Genomic DNA, 19,192 nt, shown 5'->3' with positions numbered 1-19,192 from the left:
TGAATATTAATGAAATAGGATGATAGGTTTTAGAAATAGGGGTCCTTTTTAACTGTTTTGCAAATGTGCCCTTCATAATCTTCACAAAGTTAAGATTGTACTGCTAAAAAGTTAGTGTTTTCAGTTAACGTTTTTCCTTCAACCTCTTCTGTACTTGTACCCCCACCCTCTAGTGATATTTAAGCACCTGGTATCCCAAGCCTTTTCTGGCTCAGGCTCAGAAGTAGCTGTAGGATCTCTGCTTTCTCTTAGCCTGTTGGCAACAGAGTCAGAAAACAAGGTTACCTAAATCACATTTCAACTTTATTATAAAATTATAAACCAAACTTCTGTACCAAAACTAGTAAGTTTAACCAGCATAGTACCAAGAGGATTTAATAGAGAATAACATGCCCTTTCAAGTAGAATATTAACTTTTAAAATATTTAAACAATGTACAGTGTACATAAAGCACATAAATATTTCCATTTACTTTATTAGTTCAGATCATTATATTCCGTTGGATCATTAATAAGCTTCCTCCAGATTTTTATTTTCCTTTAAAAACAACTCTATTATATCCATTTTTGCAAGAGAAATGCTGTGGTCAGGCAAAAAAGGAAAAAAAAGGAGAGAGTCCTCCCTTCAGAAAGCACATTTCAGAGTCATACGGTGGGTGTATCTTCTCATTCCTAAAACTTCAGGCATTGATCTGCAACTTGATTTATCTGCTGTAGAAAATAAGCCTACCCTCTACAAGTAAAAGTACATCTGTCCACAGGGGAATAATCTTCTTCCTGCTAAATTCCCCCAGCCCTGAGTTTATTGAAAAATATGACAACATGAATGTTCACAGTGAATTTACTAAATGAGGCTGTTCAACACCGTATGCGTGTCCCTGTACCTCTCAAAGAGGTCCCTGTGAACCTCTTGAAGAGTAAATACAGTTACTGCTTACCTGCAATTCTTTTTTTTTTTTTAACATGATGTATTGAATTGTACCAGTACTCTTCTCATGCTGGAAGCTGTTAAACTGTAAGCCAAAGATTAGAGAACAACCTGAACAGGGAAGGAGGTAAAACTCAGAATCTTTTTTAGTTCAATAAACCTCAGCAGCTGTTGCATTTCTGTGGAGTTCAGAGACCACCTCAATAGTGCAGAGGTTCTGCTACCTACCCATTTCTTCATCTTAAGTGCTTTTTTGATTCCAACTTGGAGAGTAGAGACCCTCCACTCCACGCCAATTGAGAAGTGAGTTGCTACTCATGCAATATTCCATGTTAAAGATTGCGGAAGTTTAATTTGCTGCTAACATATATTACCACTTACTGCAAAAGCAGATGGCTTTGGTGATCATTTCTGTAACTACACTTCCACTACTCCAGCAGCTGTAAGTGGACACTGTTGGGTTTTTTACGCTGTTCCTCTGCTGGCAGTGATTCAGTTTGAACACTGAGTCATCACCCCCACCCCCCATAAAGGGGAAAGCTAGACAGGAAAAAACCTGCAGCAGAAGGTACTCAACTTCACAAATGACTTGAAATGAAATGAGTATATAGTCCCACAGTGGCTGAAAACTTAAGGCATCAAGATTCTATAACTTAGCTGTGTTACCAGCCAAATGGAGTGAATGCTTGCAGGCCACTGAGGGAAAAATATGCCAGTAAGTTACAATTTTCTCTAGCAAGGCTTCCAAATGAACATACTATTCACGAGGATAGCTGTAAGGGCTTGCAATTGTCACGTATCAGATCACAGAATCTCCTATCCACCCTCACACGCAGAAAGAGTACAAAATAAATTGCTTTTGATAAGGAGTCTGAATGTAACAGGACTAAAATTGAGCAAAGGGGAGGATGGGGGGAAGCCGATTAGTAAACAGAAGCATCTACAATGATGATCACTCATTGATTCAAGGGAGATAAAGTTTGCTTTCTTTCATGCCTCCCCTCTAAAAAGAAAAAGTCACCTGTACTTAACTATGATTGTGTAGCAATGGAATCCATCCTGCTATTTAGCTGTATGTTTTCCTCACTAAACCCTCCAAGAGACCCAAGCCTTAGATTTGTAGCTCCTTAATCAAGTGAAGTCAGTTCAGTTTTAAAACAATTGCTGGCATATACTGTAAGGAAGCCTGTAAAGTCAAAGGAACAACAGTCAAACCAGAAATCTCCCTTCTCACTGGCATGTAAACAGAAAACCACCACCCCACAAGGTAAGGCTGTATGTTTCACAGAGTCTCGCTCCCCTTACATTTTTCAAGAACACAAAGTCCATCTTCAAATAAAATTACACATTTTTCCACAATTGCACTAGGCTAGAATTATGCTTATTCTAAACAGGGAATGAGTGGCAGTCTGCCTGTCCCGCAAGCATAAGAATTTAACAAAAAAAAATAAAATTAACAAGCACAGTAGAATTTTAATCTTTGAAAATAAAGTTGTTGCTGGGTGTATAGCCTAAGCAGCAAAACAAATGTCACTTTTTGAGACGCCAGTCCACTTCTGTTTACTATTCAGGGGAAAATAGGAAGCCTCTGAATCTGATCTTCATGGTGGGAAGCCAAGCATCCATTTATCCCCAACACTAGTGGATCAAGTTATTCTAGAATGTGGGTTGTTAATGATTTCTGTGTCTGCTGCTGGCAGTAAGCTCCAAGGAGTCCAGGCACTGTGGTGTAAAGCACTATAGTGGGAAGAGCCCAGCCAGGCATGGCTTGAGTAAGAGCAATTTTCCCCAGGCTTCAGCCTTCCCTTGCTTCCAGCTTCCAATGGGGTCCATATGCTAATCTCTGACCTAACTATCTGTAGCGACTTTGACCATTTCTCTTAACAGCAGATGAGGCTTTAAGGCATCACCAGTCTTCCTTACACACACTTAGGACTTAAAGACATGGACAGCCCTTATCACATACTGCCTGCATATGGGACATTCGCTCATCCGCTTCCCACACTTGGTGCAAGTGACCATGTGGCCGCATTCTAGAAGGACACAGTCAATGGGTGCGTCCATGCAGATTTTGCAGAGGTTGTCCTCCGTGCCAGGGAGCCCAGCACCACCTGAGTAAACAAGAGACCACAGTTTGCATGAGGCAAAGAAAGGTATGTCGGTTTTGTGCAATCTGTGAGTTGGCTTTATCAAAGGGCTTCCCTAACGTACTTTTGCACACTGAAGGTCTGGAAAAAAAATTCCCCTTGCGTCTACACTGATGTGGATATATCTGCTCCATCAACTGGCAAGGAACACAAAGTTTTAGCTTTTGCACAGTAATTTCTGTGTGATGCAAACAGAAATACCACTGAGATTCTTAGCAATGAGGCGAATGAAGCAACATGGGTCTTTTCCCAAGTGACAGGACAAGGGCAAACAGCCTCAAGTTGCGCCAGGGGAGGTTTAGACTGGATATTAGGAAATTTCACTTCACCGAAAGGGTTGTCAAGCATTGGAACAGGCTGCCCAGGGAAGTGGTTGAGTCGCCATCCCTGGAGGTGTTTAAAAGCCGTTTGGATGAGGTGCTTAGGGACATGGTGTAGTGGTGGGCTTGGTAGTGTCAGGTTTACGGTCGGATTCGATGATCTTAAGGGTCTTTTCCAACCTATAGGATTCTGTGATTGAGAATATCACTTACCAGTTTGATCATCAGTGTCAGAAACTGCAACATAAGAAGAGAAAGTGATTTGGTGAGAATAAGAGAAGCTGGAAAAAAAATTTACTCAAGCAGTATTATGAAGCAGGAGATGAAAGCCTTGAAGGGAGATTACTAAACCAGAACTGCTTTTTGCTGATCCCCATGCAGAGGTTCAAGCTGAACCTGATGAGGATAGGTTGTTCAACGGGCAAGAAACTTTCTCTTTTACTGAGCTTACACGATAGCTAATGCTTCACAAAGATAAGCGGCTATCTGAAGTGACATATCCATTTTTAAGGCAGCCTTGGAATTTATGCAGTGTTTGGCTTCCTAGAACTACACTTTCAGTAGCCCCTTGTGCCAGTTTCTTCGGTGTTACACAATCTCACCAATATTGTTGAGCACAGCTGAGATGCACAGGCGACAGTGATTAAGAGCAAAGGATAAATTCTGTCAAAAGCACAAGATACAATGAAAGAAGAATATAAAACCAAAGCACTTGTCTTTTATCATTCATAGAGGACAAAGCTTAGAGACATGTGCTTAAGAAAACAACACTACTTTGGACAACACTGAGAAACAAACCTATCTATGAAATCAAAGTGTTAAAATATGTTTCTCTTGTAAATAATTTACAAGTATATGTCTTTTTTAACTAATTACCTAGAATTGCAAACTGGCACCTGAAAGTCAAGCCAGATACATTCTCTGTGCACCTCTATCACACCACTATACCCGCATCGGTCAATTGTGCAGGCCCAGCAGGAACACTCTTGTGATCAAGAGGACAGAGTCGAATCACAGATAACCGCAGCTGTTCAGCAGTGGGAGCCACCATCACTGAGCACATGCCTGCTCCAAGTTGCCTGGCAGCTTTTAGGTGGCATGTTCCTGCTAGGGCAAGGCATTTTCCTGCTCGCTTTGCCAGTTACCGTGAGTCAACAGATAAGAGCTCACCCCAGCGCTTACAGCCATCCATCTGCAGTCGTGCATCAGCTGTTCTGTGGGTGATGCAGTGACCAGCGTGATCTGCCACAGCTATACAGAATCCCGAGATGAAGGGCACACAGTTCTCATGTGTTGCTACTACAGGGAAGTCACGCTCCAGACCTACCATAATGCTCTCTTCTTAAACAAGTACAAGTTGTGGTGAGTAGAGTTGAGGTACTTTCACTCTAACGTGCATATCAGAAACACTCCCTCCATTCTCCTCACTTGCACAAAACAGAAATGTAAGGTAAGTTCTATTCCATTCCCTTCTGCAACTGTCTGTAGAAAGGGAAAATCTGGAGAACAGGTACATGCTTGCTAAGTTTCTTACCTAGATGTTGAAGGTCTTTCTCTTTATAAAGACGAGTCACCCTCTCTAGCAGCTCCCACTTTTCACAGCAGCCTTTGTAGTTGACAAAGTTGCGAGCAAGGATTTCCTTCAGCTGTCGCACAGAGAGTGCATTGATGTCTCCGATGCTTGTTAGATCAGAGAGAGAAGCCTTCCTCCCCTGCACCAGGTTATCTTCTGAGTCAGTAGACTGAAAGGGAACAAAGATGGAATGATTCTTGCCCTCAACACCTAGCACTACAACTTAAATCAACTTTCAACACGTGCACTAGCAGGAATTCATGTTTGGATGTTCATATAACTGATTACTCTGTAAATTCCTTCATCTATCAGAAAGACAAGTCCTAGGATGGAAATAAATAATTTCTATTATTATAGTGTCCAAGTGACACCAGTTCTTTCTATGTGCGGAGGACAAGATGATGCTGAAGAAAAGGGTTCATTTGGTCTGCCAGTGGTCAGTCTGAATTACTGTTTGGCCACCCATCTCTGCAGTAATGATTCGGTGGTGTCAAAAACAGCCTAGAAAACCTGGTATTCTTTGTCATCTAATTCCAGGACACACAAACCTGTGTCTCCTCCTCTGTTGGTGCTTCTGCTGCATTTTCAACTCCTGTCATACCGACTTGGCTTGGAGGCACATAACCATTTGCCTAGAAGAGGAAATAAAGCTTTCACCAACAGCATATCTCTGTGCATCGAAAGGGAAATAAGCTCGATAGTTCAGCGTAACTGCAAACCCTGCCCACTGGAAGGACGAACTGCAGCACGAGGTAAAAACGAGGCACGCTCACAGAAGGTATTTCCTGTGCAGCACTTACAAGAACAAATAAACTTTAAACAAGTGAAACTTTTTGAAACTGAAGTGCAGCATCTGACCCTTTAAAGCCTCGTTTTATTTAAACCCTGATAGAGTACTTGTACAGTAAGATCCCACAGATCCCCCAAGTTCTTGTGAGGCTGGATCAGGAGGAGACCAAATTTATACACGTGTATATGTGTGTGTGTGTATATGTATGCAATCTTTCACTGGAGTGTTGCAGTGTGACATGGTGTGATATCACAGCTCTGATGGCACATCGGCTCTGTATAAGACTCCTCTGTAACACAGCTCAAAGTCTACAGGTCATCTTCAAAGTAACCATACAGAAACACCTCCTCAGGTGGGTTCTGGACTGGACAAGTAGGAGATACTAAGTGAAGGACCAGCAGCGACAAAGCTGGAGAATGAGAAGGGGCAGTTGCTTTGGCACTTGATAAAATGAAAGGAACTGCAGTGTAATTCTAACCGACTTGCCCTCGGCAGCTATCGGTCCCCTCTGTGGTTTCCCTACTGACAAAGACAACTGTAATGTTACCATCCTACTTATCTAAGTGGTGACTTGTTAATATTTACAAAGCAAAAGAACAACAACAATGAAAGAGCCTGAACTGTAGCAGGATGTCATGCAAGTAGAGACAAGAAGCTGAAGTGTATCATGGGGCAGTAAGGAAAGACAACAGAGCTGAATTTGCTGGTAAAAATTGGCATGGCAATATCCAGAAAACCAGAGAATGAAAAGGCCTTTTAATGATTTGTAAAAAATGTCCTCCCAGGAAAACTCTTCTTTTGTACTAGATGTACCTGCTGAGGCAGCAGAAGATACATACACTTTCACAGCTCTGGCCCACAAGGAACGAAATACACCTATTAACTTCATAATAGGACTAGGAGCAGATGTCAAACACTGAGTAAACTTCTCATACCAGATAGCAGAAAGACAAACAAAGCAAAGTCAATAAAAAATAATTAAGCTCTAATGCCCCTGACAAGGTTGGTCGGAACAGCAGGGTTCATCATAAACTGAAGACTTAACAACAGACTCAGGCTGTCTTCTATTGATCTGAGTGCAGAAGACACCAAAAACCTCAACCATCTCACAATCATCTTTCTCATCAGTTTCAGTTCCAAAATTGCTTTAAACCATCCTTGCCGTCTTGCACACGAATTAGAGAACAATAACAACCATTTCATCTAACATCTACATACAATTGTCAGAACACACAAGATAGACTGTGCACCAACACAGGCATCAAGTACCAGAGGAACCAGTCACAGGAGTATCCAGTGGCAATGGCAAGTGTGGACCAGAGCACCAGAGAAAACACATCTCAGAACAGCGATGTTCTCAGAGTGAATGTTCAATATATTCAACGCTGCTGCCCACCAAATTAAATTCCACTCGTGCGGAAAGGGAATAGCAAGTCAAAGTTGGTGACAGCAAGTCACAGTTTTACACAGCAAGGCAGTGTAAAATAACTCATTCTACTTTCCTAATTATTCTGTAAGAAAGTTTGAGGTCCCCACTTCAAAATTAAAAGCAAACCTGAGAAGAGCATGTATAAAATGCAACTGAAATCATCTTTCGTCATCCGTTCTAAACAGAAGCCCTCCTTGCTTTTTAAGCAGGCATCTTTAACGTAAAACTTTTTTGGCACCTTATCGACTTGAAAAACCTTGTGCAACATGTTAGTAGCTAATCCAAAAATAAAGATGAATGAGTTTGCAAAAGATGCTTCTGTCTAGAGACTGTACCTGTTGATGTTCCTGAGCTAGTGAACTTGAGACGGGATCTGCAGCCACGGGAGATGCATCATGTGAGGTAGAAGATGCTATGCTGGTTGGTGGGAGAATCACAAAGTCTTGCTGTCCAGAGGCACTAGTATTAAATGGATTTGTTCTTATCTGATCTTCCTGGGTAATTACAGGCTGCTGGCCAAGAATCAGAAATACCAGGTCCTCCTTTTCACGACACAACTCTGTGGAAATCTCACGGAGTGCCAAGTAGTCTCGCAGATCCTTCACCTTCATCTTTATCAACTCTTCCCGCTGAAAAGCTGTGGCTCGGAAACGCTGGCATAGATGGCAGAGAAGGGGACCACCTTCAGGCTGGTTTGAGCAGGACGTACAAAAATTCTTCTTGCAGTCCAAGCAGATGTGCTGTTAAAGAGAAGGGAACAGAATCAAACCGATCCACCGTGACCGGCGCCAGAGGTGCACAACAACCACAGGCAGTGCTCCCCTACCATCTGTGAGCCAAAGTAAGTAGTAGCCTCTGTTATTTAAAAACCTTCTAATTTATGAAAAAGTGCCAAGTGTGTTACTCATGTTCCTAGATGAGGAAAAGGATTGATCCCATGAGCAGATCACTAGATTCCTCACAGTTCTTAGCAAAGCACTATTTACACTCCATTTACCCAGAATGAAATATTCTGTTCTTAGACAATTCCCTCAAATGACAGGAGTTTTCTGCACCTTATTCCAGACCTGTTCATCCAGTTTAAGCCACAGATGAAGTCAGGAGATATCTATGAGGCAGCAGACTTTCAAGTAAATTACAGCTAGTTATGCATTGCTTTATAAAACAATGAAACATTGCTCTGTGCATTAAGAAAGCCCTAGCATTGGAGGGAACTACTTAAAAACATTTCTCTATTTCATAAATTTAATACTTGCTATGAGTGACTTCCCCCCCGCCTTCCCCCCCCTTTTTTTGGTCCCTCCAATTTGCTGCAATCACTCAATGAATCTTTTTTTCACCATAAGAGGAAAAGGAAACAGCAAGGCTTAGTATCTGACAGACATCAAAGAACTCAACATTTATTTATGCAATAAAAATAGCCAGCTTATTTTGAAAATAATATGCACAGTGTGTGCCAGTTAGGTGCTAGACAGAAAGTGTTGGAAGTTTTGGAAATATTAGGCCCCAGATGTTTAAAAACTTTACAGATTAAATTCTGTTGTTTCATGTTTCTATTTTATACTGTTCTGGTCTCGTCACTCAGGGCTCTATTTTCAGAAGTTCCAAGCACTCACAGTCCATGTTGACTTCCGCAGAAACTTGACTGTTCAACACTTGGGAAAGTCAAATTCTACGTTTTCCAATAGGAATAGCAGCAGAACAGCCGCATTACGTGCCTTTTAAAAAGTCCTGAGGGAAGAAAGAACTGGTTTCAGTGCTGGTTAAAAATGCTAATTCACAGACTCAGAGAAGACAAGCGTCTCTATGAAATCCTGACATCCTGACCCTTCAGAGCTGTGCAAGGAAAAATACACATGCAGAGTTGGAGAAGCAACAAATACAAGCTCGGAGACAAAAAAATTGTTTCACTAATTGCTTCTAGTGATTAGAAGACATTTTTAACGTCACAGTTCAAAGAAAGCAGATGTTTCTCATGTTTTAAAATGTGTAATACGTACTTGCTTACATAAGCTCCTTCTGATCCCCTTTACAGCCTGGCAGCCCCCTTGCCCCACACACAGCCTTACAATTATAACCGACAGACTTCTCATTTAGGCCCTGTAATAGACTTACAATGACAATTAGTGGAAAGAATCCCAATTTCCTGCCTAAGCATTTTAAGACATGAAAATTTCTACCACAGAGAGAATTTCTGGTCATGCAAACTTGAAACCTCATCTCAAAATTGCTGTTTGGGGGCCTGCCAAGTAAAAGTGACTCATCAATCACAAAGCAAGACAGGAAGGGCAATTTCCACATAGCATCCAGTTTTGAGAAGTTTTCCTTAACTTGGGCATTATAAAAAACATTAGTATGTAACAGACTTTTTTTGACCCTACGATTGCAGGAGCAATCCAGTTTCTCGGGAAATTTTCAGGGCAGAGACAGGAACTTCTGGTTGTGCATGTGTCTAGAGCAGGGGAACAAACACTCCACAAAGGCAGAGTAATGGAAAATAACCCCGTTGACAACACTTTCCCTTTCTCAGTCACCCATCTCTGACAGGGGAACAATCAGAAGAACTGAGGAAAAAAGAAAAACCAACAAAACCCAAAAAACAAACAACCCTGCTTTACTCTGGCAGGGGGAAGCGTCCCCCGTGCTGTGCAGCCTGCCAAACTGGCTCCAAAGGGAACCGCTGTATGGCCAAGGACCTTCCAGCCAGAAAACCCCTACTTGAGTACTGACACGTTTAGATATCACGTAAGCGAGCACAGTACAAGGGCTGCATTATCCAACATGGTTTTTGCAAGCAATTAACAGTAATAACGCGAGTCTGCCTTAGTTACCAAATGATACCTTTGAGAAGTCAAAACAAAACTAGGCATGTCTCTGGCTTACCAGTTCACCACTAGGATTCATCTTCAGAGAAAAAAAATTCCCCAGCCTGTATCTGAGCATCAAGTATTTAAACATGCACAGAAGTTGTTTGCTGCGTCTCAGTATTAAGCAGCTTTTACAGCTTCGATATATTTGTTGAACTCTGACTGAAAGGGCGACAACTGAAGACACCGTTCTCTTCAGTACAATTAGTTTCAAATGTTCTTGTAAATTAAATCCTGTTACTAGAAGGTCAGACCACTTCTGAATGATGCTTACGAACTGGCAGCACAATCACAGGATGGTCAAACAGAAGCAAAATACTTTAAATCAGAAGCCTGTCCAGAATGGAAGCTGTTCCTGGTTGTTTGCTCTAACAGCTAGTCTCCCAGAGATACCAGGATGGGGCTTTGATACACTTGGCTCTTCTCTGTATGCAGGATAAAATGAAGAAATGCCAACATTCAAGCTTTCACTATGGCTACTGTTGTTCGGGGAGGTTTTTTTAATCTTAGACTCTAGCTTGCCAGGAGCTTTTTCTGTAAGTATGCAAAGAAAAGCATCTTCCTGAAAATGTCAGCCAATTTAAGGCACTGAAATCAGAAAATGGGGGAGGAAGGAATAACAATCTGACATATCCACCAAGAATGCCTGCCATAGCTTTCTATCAGCAGAGAGGGAAATGAAGAATGCTTGTTTTAAATTTAAAAGATTTTGTGGAATCAGTTTGCTACAGAAAACCAAGATCAAAAAAGTCATCTAAGAGAAGGAAAACACCAAAAAAACCTCAGAGATTTTTGCTACCATGATTAAATTTTACATCCTTTAAAGATGCTCCAATGGTTAAAAGCATCTTATAAATACATGCTCCATTCAAACCCCCCCACCCTAATCCGTTTAGTAGGTGCCATGTTATACAAAAATTAAAATACAATTATGACAAAAGACCAAGGACCTAAGAGACCGTCTTTCGGGGGGGGTGGGGGGGGGGCGGTGCAGGGGGGGGTTGCTAGTTGGTTGGTTTTTTTAAAAGTAATCTAAGTTATCCTTATGGCCACCAGTGCGGAAGGAATCAATTTTTATCTACTGTATTTCAGTATAAACATTAACCTAACACTAGAGTTCAAAGCTACTGCCTCTCTTGGGACAAAACGCAGAGTTTTCAGTACTCTTGTTGCAGCAACGTGAGATTTCATACACGTCTTGGTCCATATCAACAGAACTAAAGAATTAACATGACTTACAAACATGACAGTGTTTTACAAGTTACGTACTCAGTTCTTGATCTCAAATTCTCTTCTGGAGACCAAGGACTGGCAGATGAGCTAGCAGACCTTCCTGCAGCTGTTTAAGTATTGCCACCTGTAGCCATCTAGCTCAAGTCAGTCCCAGTCAGTAGTTGTGGTGGCAGAAGGAAAGTTTAGGAGCCCCCCTTCACAATACAGAATATAAACCTCAAACTCACTGTCGTTGATAGTCTGTACTGAATAGGAGCAGCTGAGACACAAGCACACATTGTACTCTGCGGCCCCAGTTACACTGCCAGCCAACGCCAGCAGAAACACGGGGAAGTCTGCTGGGGGCAGAAATGTCTTAAATTGCTTTAGCAGATCCTCTACAATTTGCACACCAGAGCTTTACCTAGCCCCAATCGGTCAGTATGTTTTCACATATCTGGAGCGGTACTGATGACTCTTATACAAAAGACTGCTTTAAAGACAGCGTATATTAGAACATATGTTTTAGAAGATACCAGGAAAAACGGGACCGTGGTTCTAGCACTGCTACTGTATAATCCACACTTAACTGCATAAATTGTTTTCATTTCAAGAGCAAAATTGTGTACATCCACTATTTGCCACTATGCAGAAGAGTAAGCACTGGATTCAGAATAATTCTTTCCACAAGTGTTTGCAAAGATACATCCCATTAATGAGGACAACGTTAAAGGCAATGCTATGCAGAGTCATGTGCAGTAACTGCACCATTCCCACCTCACCCAGAATCTGCCTACTGTCAGAAAAAGTCTAGGCATACTTACATACCCAAAATATATTAACATATATACCCAACCCCCAAAATATAATACCAAAATTTAAATTTGTAGTGATTTCTGGAGCAATAACACTTCTCAGTGCAAAAATGCATAAACACCCCTGTTGTTCTGTGAGTAGAAAGCAACAGCTCTGCCAAGACTTACCCTTTCTCAGATAGGTGCCAGCATGCATGAAAAAGGGTGCGAGACAGAACAATTTATTAATTTCCCCATCTAATCTAAAAGGGCTGTGGCCAAAATTCACTGTAATTTTTAAGTTCTCACATTACTAAGTTCAGTAACATGCTATATAGAAGACACTCTTAAGCCACAGAGTTTGAACTCTGAACAACTTTCCTCTCTAAAACATTTTTCAAGCAGCATTATAGGAACAACCGTGTCCAAATAATGTCCCCAGACAGGCTTTGCTGTCTAATTAAAAATCTACTGGCAACAATTATTTTGGCATCTATATGCTCACAAATGAAGTTTACAAACAAGATAAAATGGATTGTACCTTTTTTTTTTTTTGCACCAAGCTTCAGCAATTCAACACACACCCTCAATAAACTTATATGGCTTTTTAGTTTGAGCAACAATAGTTTGGGAGAGAGATATGTAGATCTTCCTTTAAGTGAAAGCAGAATCAGATTACTAAACTTCTTGCCGCAACTTTTTTTTTTTTTTAAAGGACCTTAGTGTTTTAAAAAAAACAAATTTAAAAAACTCATGTTCAAGTTAATGCTCCTTTAAATGATTATAAGCAGTTTGGCTTGCTTCTTTCAGCACCCAGAAAGCCAAGTCTACTGAAGGTTAACTACCACATTTCCAGTCATCTTTAACTATGTCTGCTAATTGCAAAAGAACGACTAAAGACACAGAAGCAATGGCAATCTGTCTTTTCCCATATGGTACGTCCTCAAATCGGAGGCCTCTAATGTGCACCCGTTTCTCTTCAAATTGGCTTTTTGTAATGAAAGTCAGATGGCTTATTGCAGTCAAACTGAACGCTCCCCTAAGTCAGTGGCGCCAGAGCAGGCGTTTGCGACTCACCTTCCTAGAGGAGCTGTCGAAGCGCACCCCACAGCCTTTGCAGCTCTGTTCAGAAGCAGTGGGAGACGGGTAGGAGCTGTACCCAGGGTTGGAATAGGCTTGGGCTCTGGCTCCCTGCTGCGGCTGCGGCTGCATCTCTTCGGGTGAGCCATCCAGACAAAACCAATTACAACAGCTTGCCCACATAGTAACTGAAAGTGGAAAAGATACACATTAGAAATGACATGGGAAACAATCTGTCAGCTACAGTGAGAACAATGCATAAAAGGCGTATTTAAATTTCCCACCAGCAATTCATTTTTGAAAGTGTGTTTGCAAGTTTTGATCTTTCCTCTAACTTATAAGCACATGCAAAAACCACACACCCCATGCAGCATGGTACGCCTTTGGTGAGAAAGGACAAGTAAAGTTCAGGATAGTTATTACTGGAATTTCTTAGAGTTAAGAGATTACAGCAAAGATAAGATAAATTTTATGTTTCAGTTGGCTGTACAAGACTCTGTGATCAAGTTTGCTGTAACAGGCTGTCTCTATTCCATGTAAACTGTAATACGCTGACTTTGTTTTTTGTGCATTGGGAAAAGCAAACAGAAGCTCAAATTATGTCTCATACATTATTTAAATAAAATCAGCAGCAAGATCACAGATGGCTATTCTTCAATTTTATTCTAAATCCCTCTACAGATTTACAGCTACAAATCTAAAAAGACAAAATAAAAGACAAGGACAGTGGAGCCACTGATTTAACATATGCCAATTCTCAACTGAATTTGCAGCATTACAAGGCTAAGTCATCATGCAGCAAGTAAATGTCAGTAACTTTAAAAAATCAAATATTTGCTTCTAGTAACTTACTTGGGAAAACAATTGCATCTGAGACACATAATCGCTTGTTTATTTTTTTTGCAAGCCAAATAATTACATATACACACACACTTACCTAAAATCCTAACAGTCCAGTTCAAAATGCACAGTTTTCTAGTATTCTAAGACCACTCATGCAGAAGTATTCCAGAAACACACTGCTATAAACTTGAATTCAGATTTTTTTGTAAACTCCCAAAAGCATCTGGGCATTCAGTTTCTAGAGCATACACCATGTGTCATCACTTACTGGTAAACAGCATACAAATTGCCTCCTCTGCATTTCTGCATTCGCACTGTAGTTCCTGGACTGTGTTTCTTTTATGTCTTGAAAATCAGGTCCATCACTGAGTGTTGGACTGCTCGATTTTATAAACTTCTGGAAATAAAACATCTCTCAGCTACACAGCCAATTCATTTCTTTCGCCTCAGTAAGTATTGCCACTGTAAAAATCCAGATTCCCAAGGGAAGGGGGTTGGTATGAGTCCTAAAGGTTATTTGGTATACTATACTAACATACTGTTCTGTTGAATTTTTTTTTCTAAAGCTGTGTTAAGTCTTTTGGGTTGATGTACTTGAACTGGGAAGCTTTTGCAGTTTGGTGCTGTTCCAGTATCTGTAGCTTTAGTGGCATCTTTAATCCTTTCAAAATCTAGCTGAATTTGGCTCGTCAAAGTCACCGCTGTCGCTGCAGTGGACGTACGCCTTTCAAAATCCACAATGGTGAGCTTACCAATGAACTCTGCCCTGCAGGCTCAGCAGATTTTAATGGTTAAGTGAAAATCTACCGATTCATGACAGATAAACAATTCTTAGTGTAACTGATGTGCACAATGCTGTGGTGTAAATTGCATTTAGACTGGCAAATAGAGCTCTAATAACAGAACAGTAACAGACTAAAAGGGGCACCAGCTGGCTGCTGGAAGGACGGGGTGACCAAAGGCACGGCAGAGACACACAGGGCACAAGACTATTACTGCAGATAGTTGTGATACCAACGCTGTCAAATGCTGATTCTACCAAACACTGAAAATCACAATACTAAAGCAGCATCAATATGTTCATCCCCTACAATCCTCTCACCGAGTGCTGACATAAAATTTTGGGGTGCCTTGATCATCCTCCTCCCACATCATTTGGAGCTATTCTCAGACATAACAAGCAAGCTGCTGTGCTTCCCCAGCAGCTTCGGACAGCAAACTACCTTGGCAGGAACGTGTGTGCTCTGCACAGAAAACACTTGGGATAGTCACCACCCAGCAAAACGACGAGATCCTTTAGGCCACCAACAACTTCGATTTGTGTTACATCCCTGTGTACAAAACCTGGTGCCAGAAGATAATAAGCTTAAACACAGTTATTATTTATAAGCATAAACAAGAATCAATGAAAAACAGTGCGAGTTCTTACTGACACACAGGGATCTGAAGCCTGAAAACATTAATGGCACAACTGCAGTGTCTTAGCCTAATCACGTGCCACAGTACTCATCCTGTATAAGCAGGGGTAATGATCACTTAATACATGGAGAGAAGCGTTCCATGAACAGAAATAACATATCATCCATTTGTATTAGCTCTGCACCGCGATCAAAACACATACCTTAGATATCATATGTAAAAGAAACGACTCTTTCTGCACATTAATTTTCAAGCTATCAGTCCCATTCAGAAGTTAATACATCCTTTCTATCACAAAAATACTGAATTTCTATTTTAAACTATGCTGTTTGGAGGTTTAATTTGTTCCTAGGAATTGCAAATCTAAGCAACGTGAAAGCTCCACAATCAAACAAGTATTCACAACCTCTGCAGCAGTGGAAAACTGCATCCGTAGTTAAGTTCCCGTCCTGTTTCAAGGACCCCTGCAAACTGAAGGCCACCCACGATAACAGAATACACAAATGCTACTGCCTGCCCCAAAAGCTTTGTTTTCCTAAAAAAAGACAGCCCACTAATTCACTCCGGAACATTGCAACATGTCAAACATTGGGAAGAAAAACACAAGGGAGTGCACAAACGTGGATAAAATAAGACAGAACTCAGCATTCAGCTGGAGCTGTAGTTTTGTGTAATTGCCAGGAAATGAAAAGGTTGACAAAAGGCTCAGGTGTTGCTTTAGAAGAACTTTAATCCTGCTCAACTACAAAAGCATGGAAGGGAAACGTCCATAAACAAACAACTAATAACCAGGACTGTCCTCTAAGCCAGAATGTTTTTCCAAGGGTGTCTCCCATCTTTAAGAGAAAGGAGCACATAGAAACATGACAGCCATTCATACAACTCGGGCACACTACTTCAGCCTGTACCACTGTATGTCAGGTTTTAATTATTTAGGGACCTCTACATACAGGTGTAAGTTTAAGTTAGGGCTTGTCTACTTGCAGCACATTTCCATTGACAAAGATGCTTCCCCGAAAAACTGCTTTGTGGTGATGGTTGACAGCCACAGAGAAACGGACAGCTCTCACTTCACTATCAGCATTTCGGGAGGCTGGTGGGTTCCTGCTGAGCACGTACTTTGCACTGTGAGCAGGGACCCCACGTTTCTTTTGTGCCACTGTCAGCTCTTAGGCAAAGCGAGATTCTCCTTCCAGGCACACCGAGGGATACCTGCCAGCCAGCAACCATCGTCTCTCAACACGGCGTACAGATCGGGAACGGCCCCGGGCGATGCCGCAGCCTGCTCCAGCTGCAGCTTGGACTGCTCCAAGTGCAAGAAAAGGAGCTTACAGACGTTTCCACCTCTGCCCATACAGCGGCCATCATGCTCTGCATCTCAGTCAACATTGCCCCAACTGATTTTGTAGATACCTGCTATCATTTCCAAATTCCCAGGAGACCACAATGGCTGAAAAGCAAGAATTACGCTGTTGATACCCGGAACATGCAGTGGATGCTACATGGGAACTTAAAATGCTGCCACCAGTTAGACACAGCTTTGCTAACTGGCAGCTATACTACCAAGCAGATATGACTGAGGCTTCATATGCTAAAACGTCTCTGTCTACAGCTGCCTTAAGACAACACCAAGAAATGCAGGTACGATTCAGCAGCTGCTTCAAGAGGGATTTTTCCCTTGTTCTGTACAGCATCAGTTTTAGACCTGAGGAAATAAGCACCACCAGTGGGAGAGGACTGGTAGTGGCAAGCAGAATTTCACGGTGAAATTTCAGGATGGCAATTTCCTAGATCTCACCACAATGTTTGCTACAGCCTAATTATTCCCTTATTTATTTTGTTACCCATTCAGAGGAATGTGGTCAGCAGCATCCAGAAACTGGTAATTTCCATAAGCAATGCTTTGACGGATGGGTTGTTGGTACCGATGTGATAGAGTTTGAGCATCATAACTAGAAAGCACTGCCCCATGTAAAGCCCGTCAAGCCTTTGCAGATGAATGGCTGTTCTGCATGCAAGGAGCTCCCCAATTACACTGAAGCAACACATGAACACCCAGCCACAAAATTTACCAGCAGAAAGAGCTACTACTTTGTTGTGCTCCAGAGCTTGGTAAACACTTACAGTAACCTGACTGGTATTAATATGTCGGTTTGGAAAAGTTAATGACACCATAGATTTCAGGAATTCTCAAGCAACTTATTGAATAAAAGATGCTGACTTACTGGCATGACTAACGTTACAGGCATTACTGATATCAGCAGTCTTCATTATTCTTGGACCTGATGCTCATACTGGCCAATGGCAGCCACAGAAAATAACTGTTTTAATTATGCAGCTGAGCGTGGTTTTGGGAAACTGAAATCTATATGGCAGGTGCTCAACAGATGCCTTCTGGCAGGCAAAAAGTACCTGCCCTAAGTTCTAACTGCACGTTGTGCTTGGAGCATCTGCAAGAGCAAAGGGGGAAGGAGCTTCACCAAGGGTGGAGATGCAAAATTAAACACTCCATCCTGGACCTGCAAACACATCCACCCACGCGGCAATCATCATGCTGGGCTTGTTTTTGGGAAGGGGAATTGTTTTATCTTCTTTCTTGAGTTTCTTTCAGGAAAAGCCAGATGAAATCCAGTAACTATTGGATGAGGCAGGGAGTTGCTTGCCATGGTCTGTGGGCAAAGCAGTGCTAGCACACTACCACACTCTTGATGGACTGCTTTTTTTCTTTTATCAGTATGAAGCTGTGAATGCTGTGACTTGCTTCACTGATTTTAAACAGAAGAGTGAAATTCATTTCACCACCTGTTCATTAACATGTTCTATACATCACCGTGAGTTTTGTATAAATTTGCAAGCATGATTTAAATCTGGAGGAAATACCAGTGATGTCAAAGTTTTCCTCCCATACACTGTTGAAGACAGTATTCATAATGCAAGCCTGGATTTCTATACTTTCCATCTTCATTAAAAAAAGTGTTTGAACTCAGGTTCTCACTATATATGCAATATTAATGCCATAACCTTGCTGGCTGGAGTATCAGAGATCACTGTCTACATACAGGATTTATGACACATGCTTTGTGGATTTCCAAAGCAGGGTACTAGCTACCAGTATAGGAAAACTGTGGTTTATGTTTGAATATAAAATTTCCCTTTATTCTCCTAAGAGTGCAAACAATAAGGGACTAGAATAAGCAAAAAGAACATCTCGGAAACATTGAGCTTTCGGCTCTGTATAATAAAGCTCTCTATGACTGTGTCTGGCTTCTTTTCGTGACTGCTGAGGAATTTGGAGGCTGGAATGCAGTAGCACCAGCAAGACACTTGAGTTAAGGGATCAGAAGGAACTGAGCTCCCACGGGCAGCTGATTTTGCTCCCACACAAGGAGAAGCCACAGCAACAAGTACTCCTCCTCCTCCTGAGAGGCCTTCAACCACTGGAACACTAGGGCTGATGACCCTTGAAGCTACTGCAAATGAAGAAGGGTGCCAAAAAGGGAGGGAGATGCAAGACAAATAGCAGCTTTGCTAGGGCATGCTTGCTCATTAGCTCTATCAGCTGCCCTTGCACCTCCTAATTTAGAGGAAGACTGTTCACCACAATGAGCTGCTTTTCTATTAGCTCCCTGAACCATCAAGCTCCTCTTTCCATCTCATTCATCGGAGGCCATCCTCCTTGACTACCTTCTCACTACCTTTCAGAACCCCCCTATGATCCCGAACTGTCTTCTCCTGTTTCTCAGCAGTTTCCCAGAGATTACTGCAGAGCGTCTCAGTCCTCTCTCTCCACC

At 41.7% G+C, this 19,192-nt stretch overlaps 1 protein-coding gene across 7 annotated transcripts in view; it reads right to left on the bottom strand.

The window, feature by feature from the left end:
• Positions 1-202: 202 nt before the first annotated feature.
• Positions 203-19,192, bottom strand: part of RFFL (ring finger and FYVE like domain containing E3 ubiquitin protein ligase) — a 36,690-nt gene continuing 17,700 nt past the window's right edge. For 6 of the 7 annotated variants that reach the window (XM_072882261.1, XM_072882264.1, XM_072882265.1 and 3 more), the window contains 6 exons: positions 13,137-13,327; positions 7,522-7,926; positions 5,516-5,599; positions 4,929-5,136; positions 3,608-3,631; positions 203-3,038 (listed from right to left, as the gene is read on the bottom strand). In XM_072882261.1, coding sequence (XP_072738362.1) covers positions 2,857-3,038; positions 3,608-3,631; positions 4,929-5,136; positions 5,516-5,599; positions 7,522-7,926; positions 13,137-13,327 — 1,094 coding nt within the window. In that variant the 3' untranslated portion in view covers positions 203-2,856. Of the gene's footprint in view, positions 3,039-3,607; positions 3,632-4,928; positions 5,137-5,515; positions 5,600-7,521; positions 7,927-13,136; positions 13,328-14,250; positions 14,380-19,192 lie in introns of all 7 variants that reach the window. The other variant, XM_072882263.1, reaches the window with a different exon arrangement.

Source organism: Ciconia boyciana, chromosome 17, assembly GCF_034638445.1.
Source record: "Ciconia boyciana chromosome 17, ASM3463844v1, whole genome shotgun sequence".
Lineage (NCBI taxonomy): Eukaryota > Metazoa > Chordata > Aves > Ciconiiformes > Ciconiidae > Ciconia > Ciconia boyciana.
The sequence above is the reverse complement of the archived record's forward strand: the minus strand, read 5'-3'. Positions and strand labels throughout refer to the sequence as shown.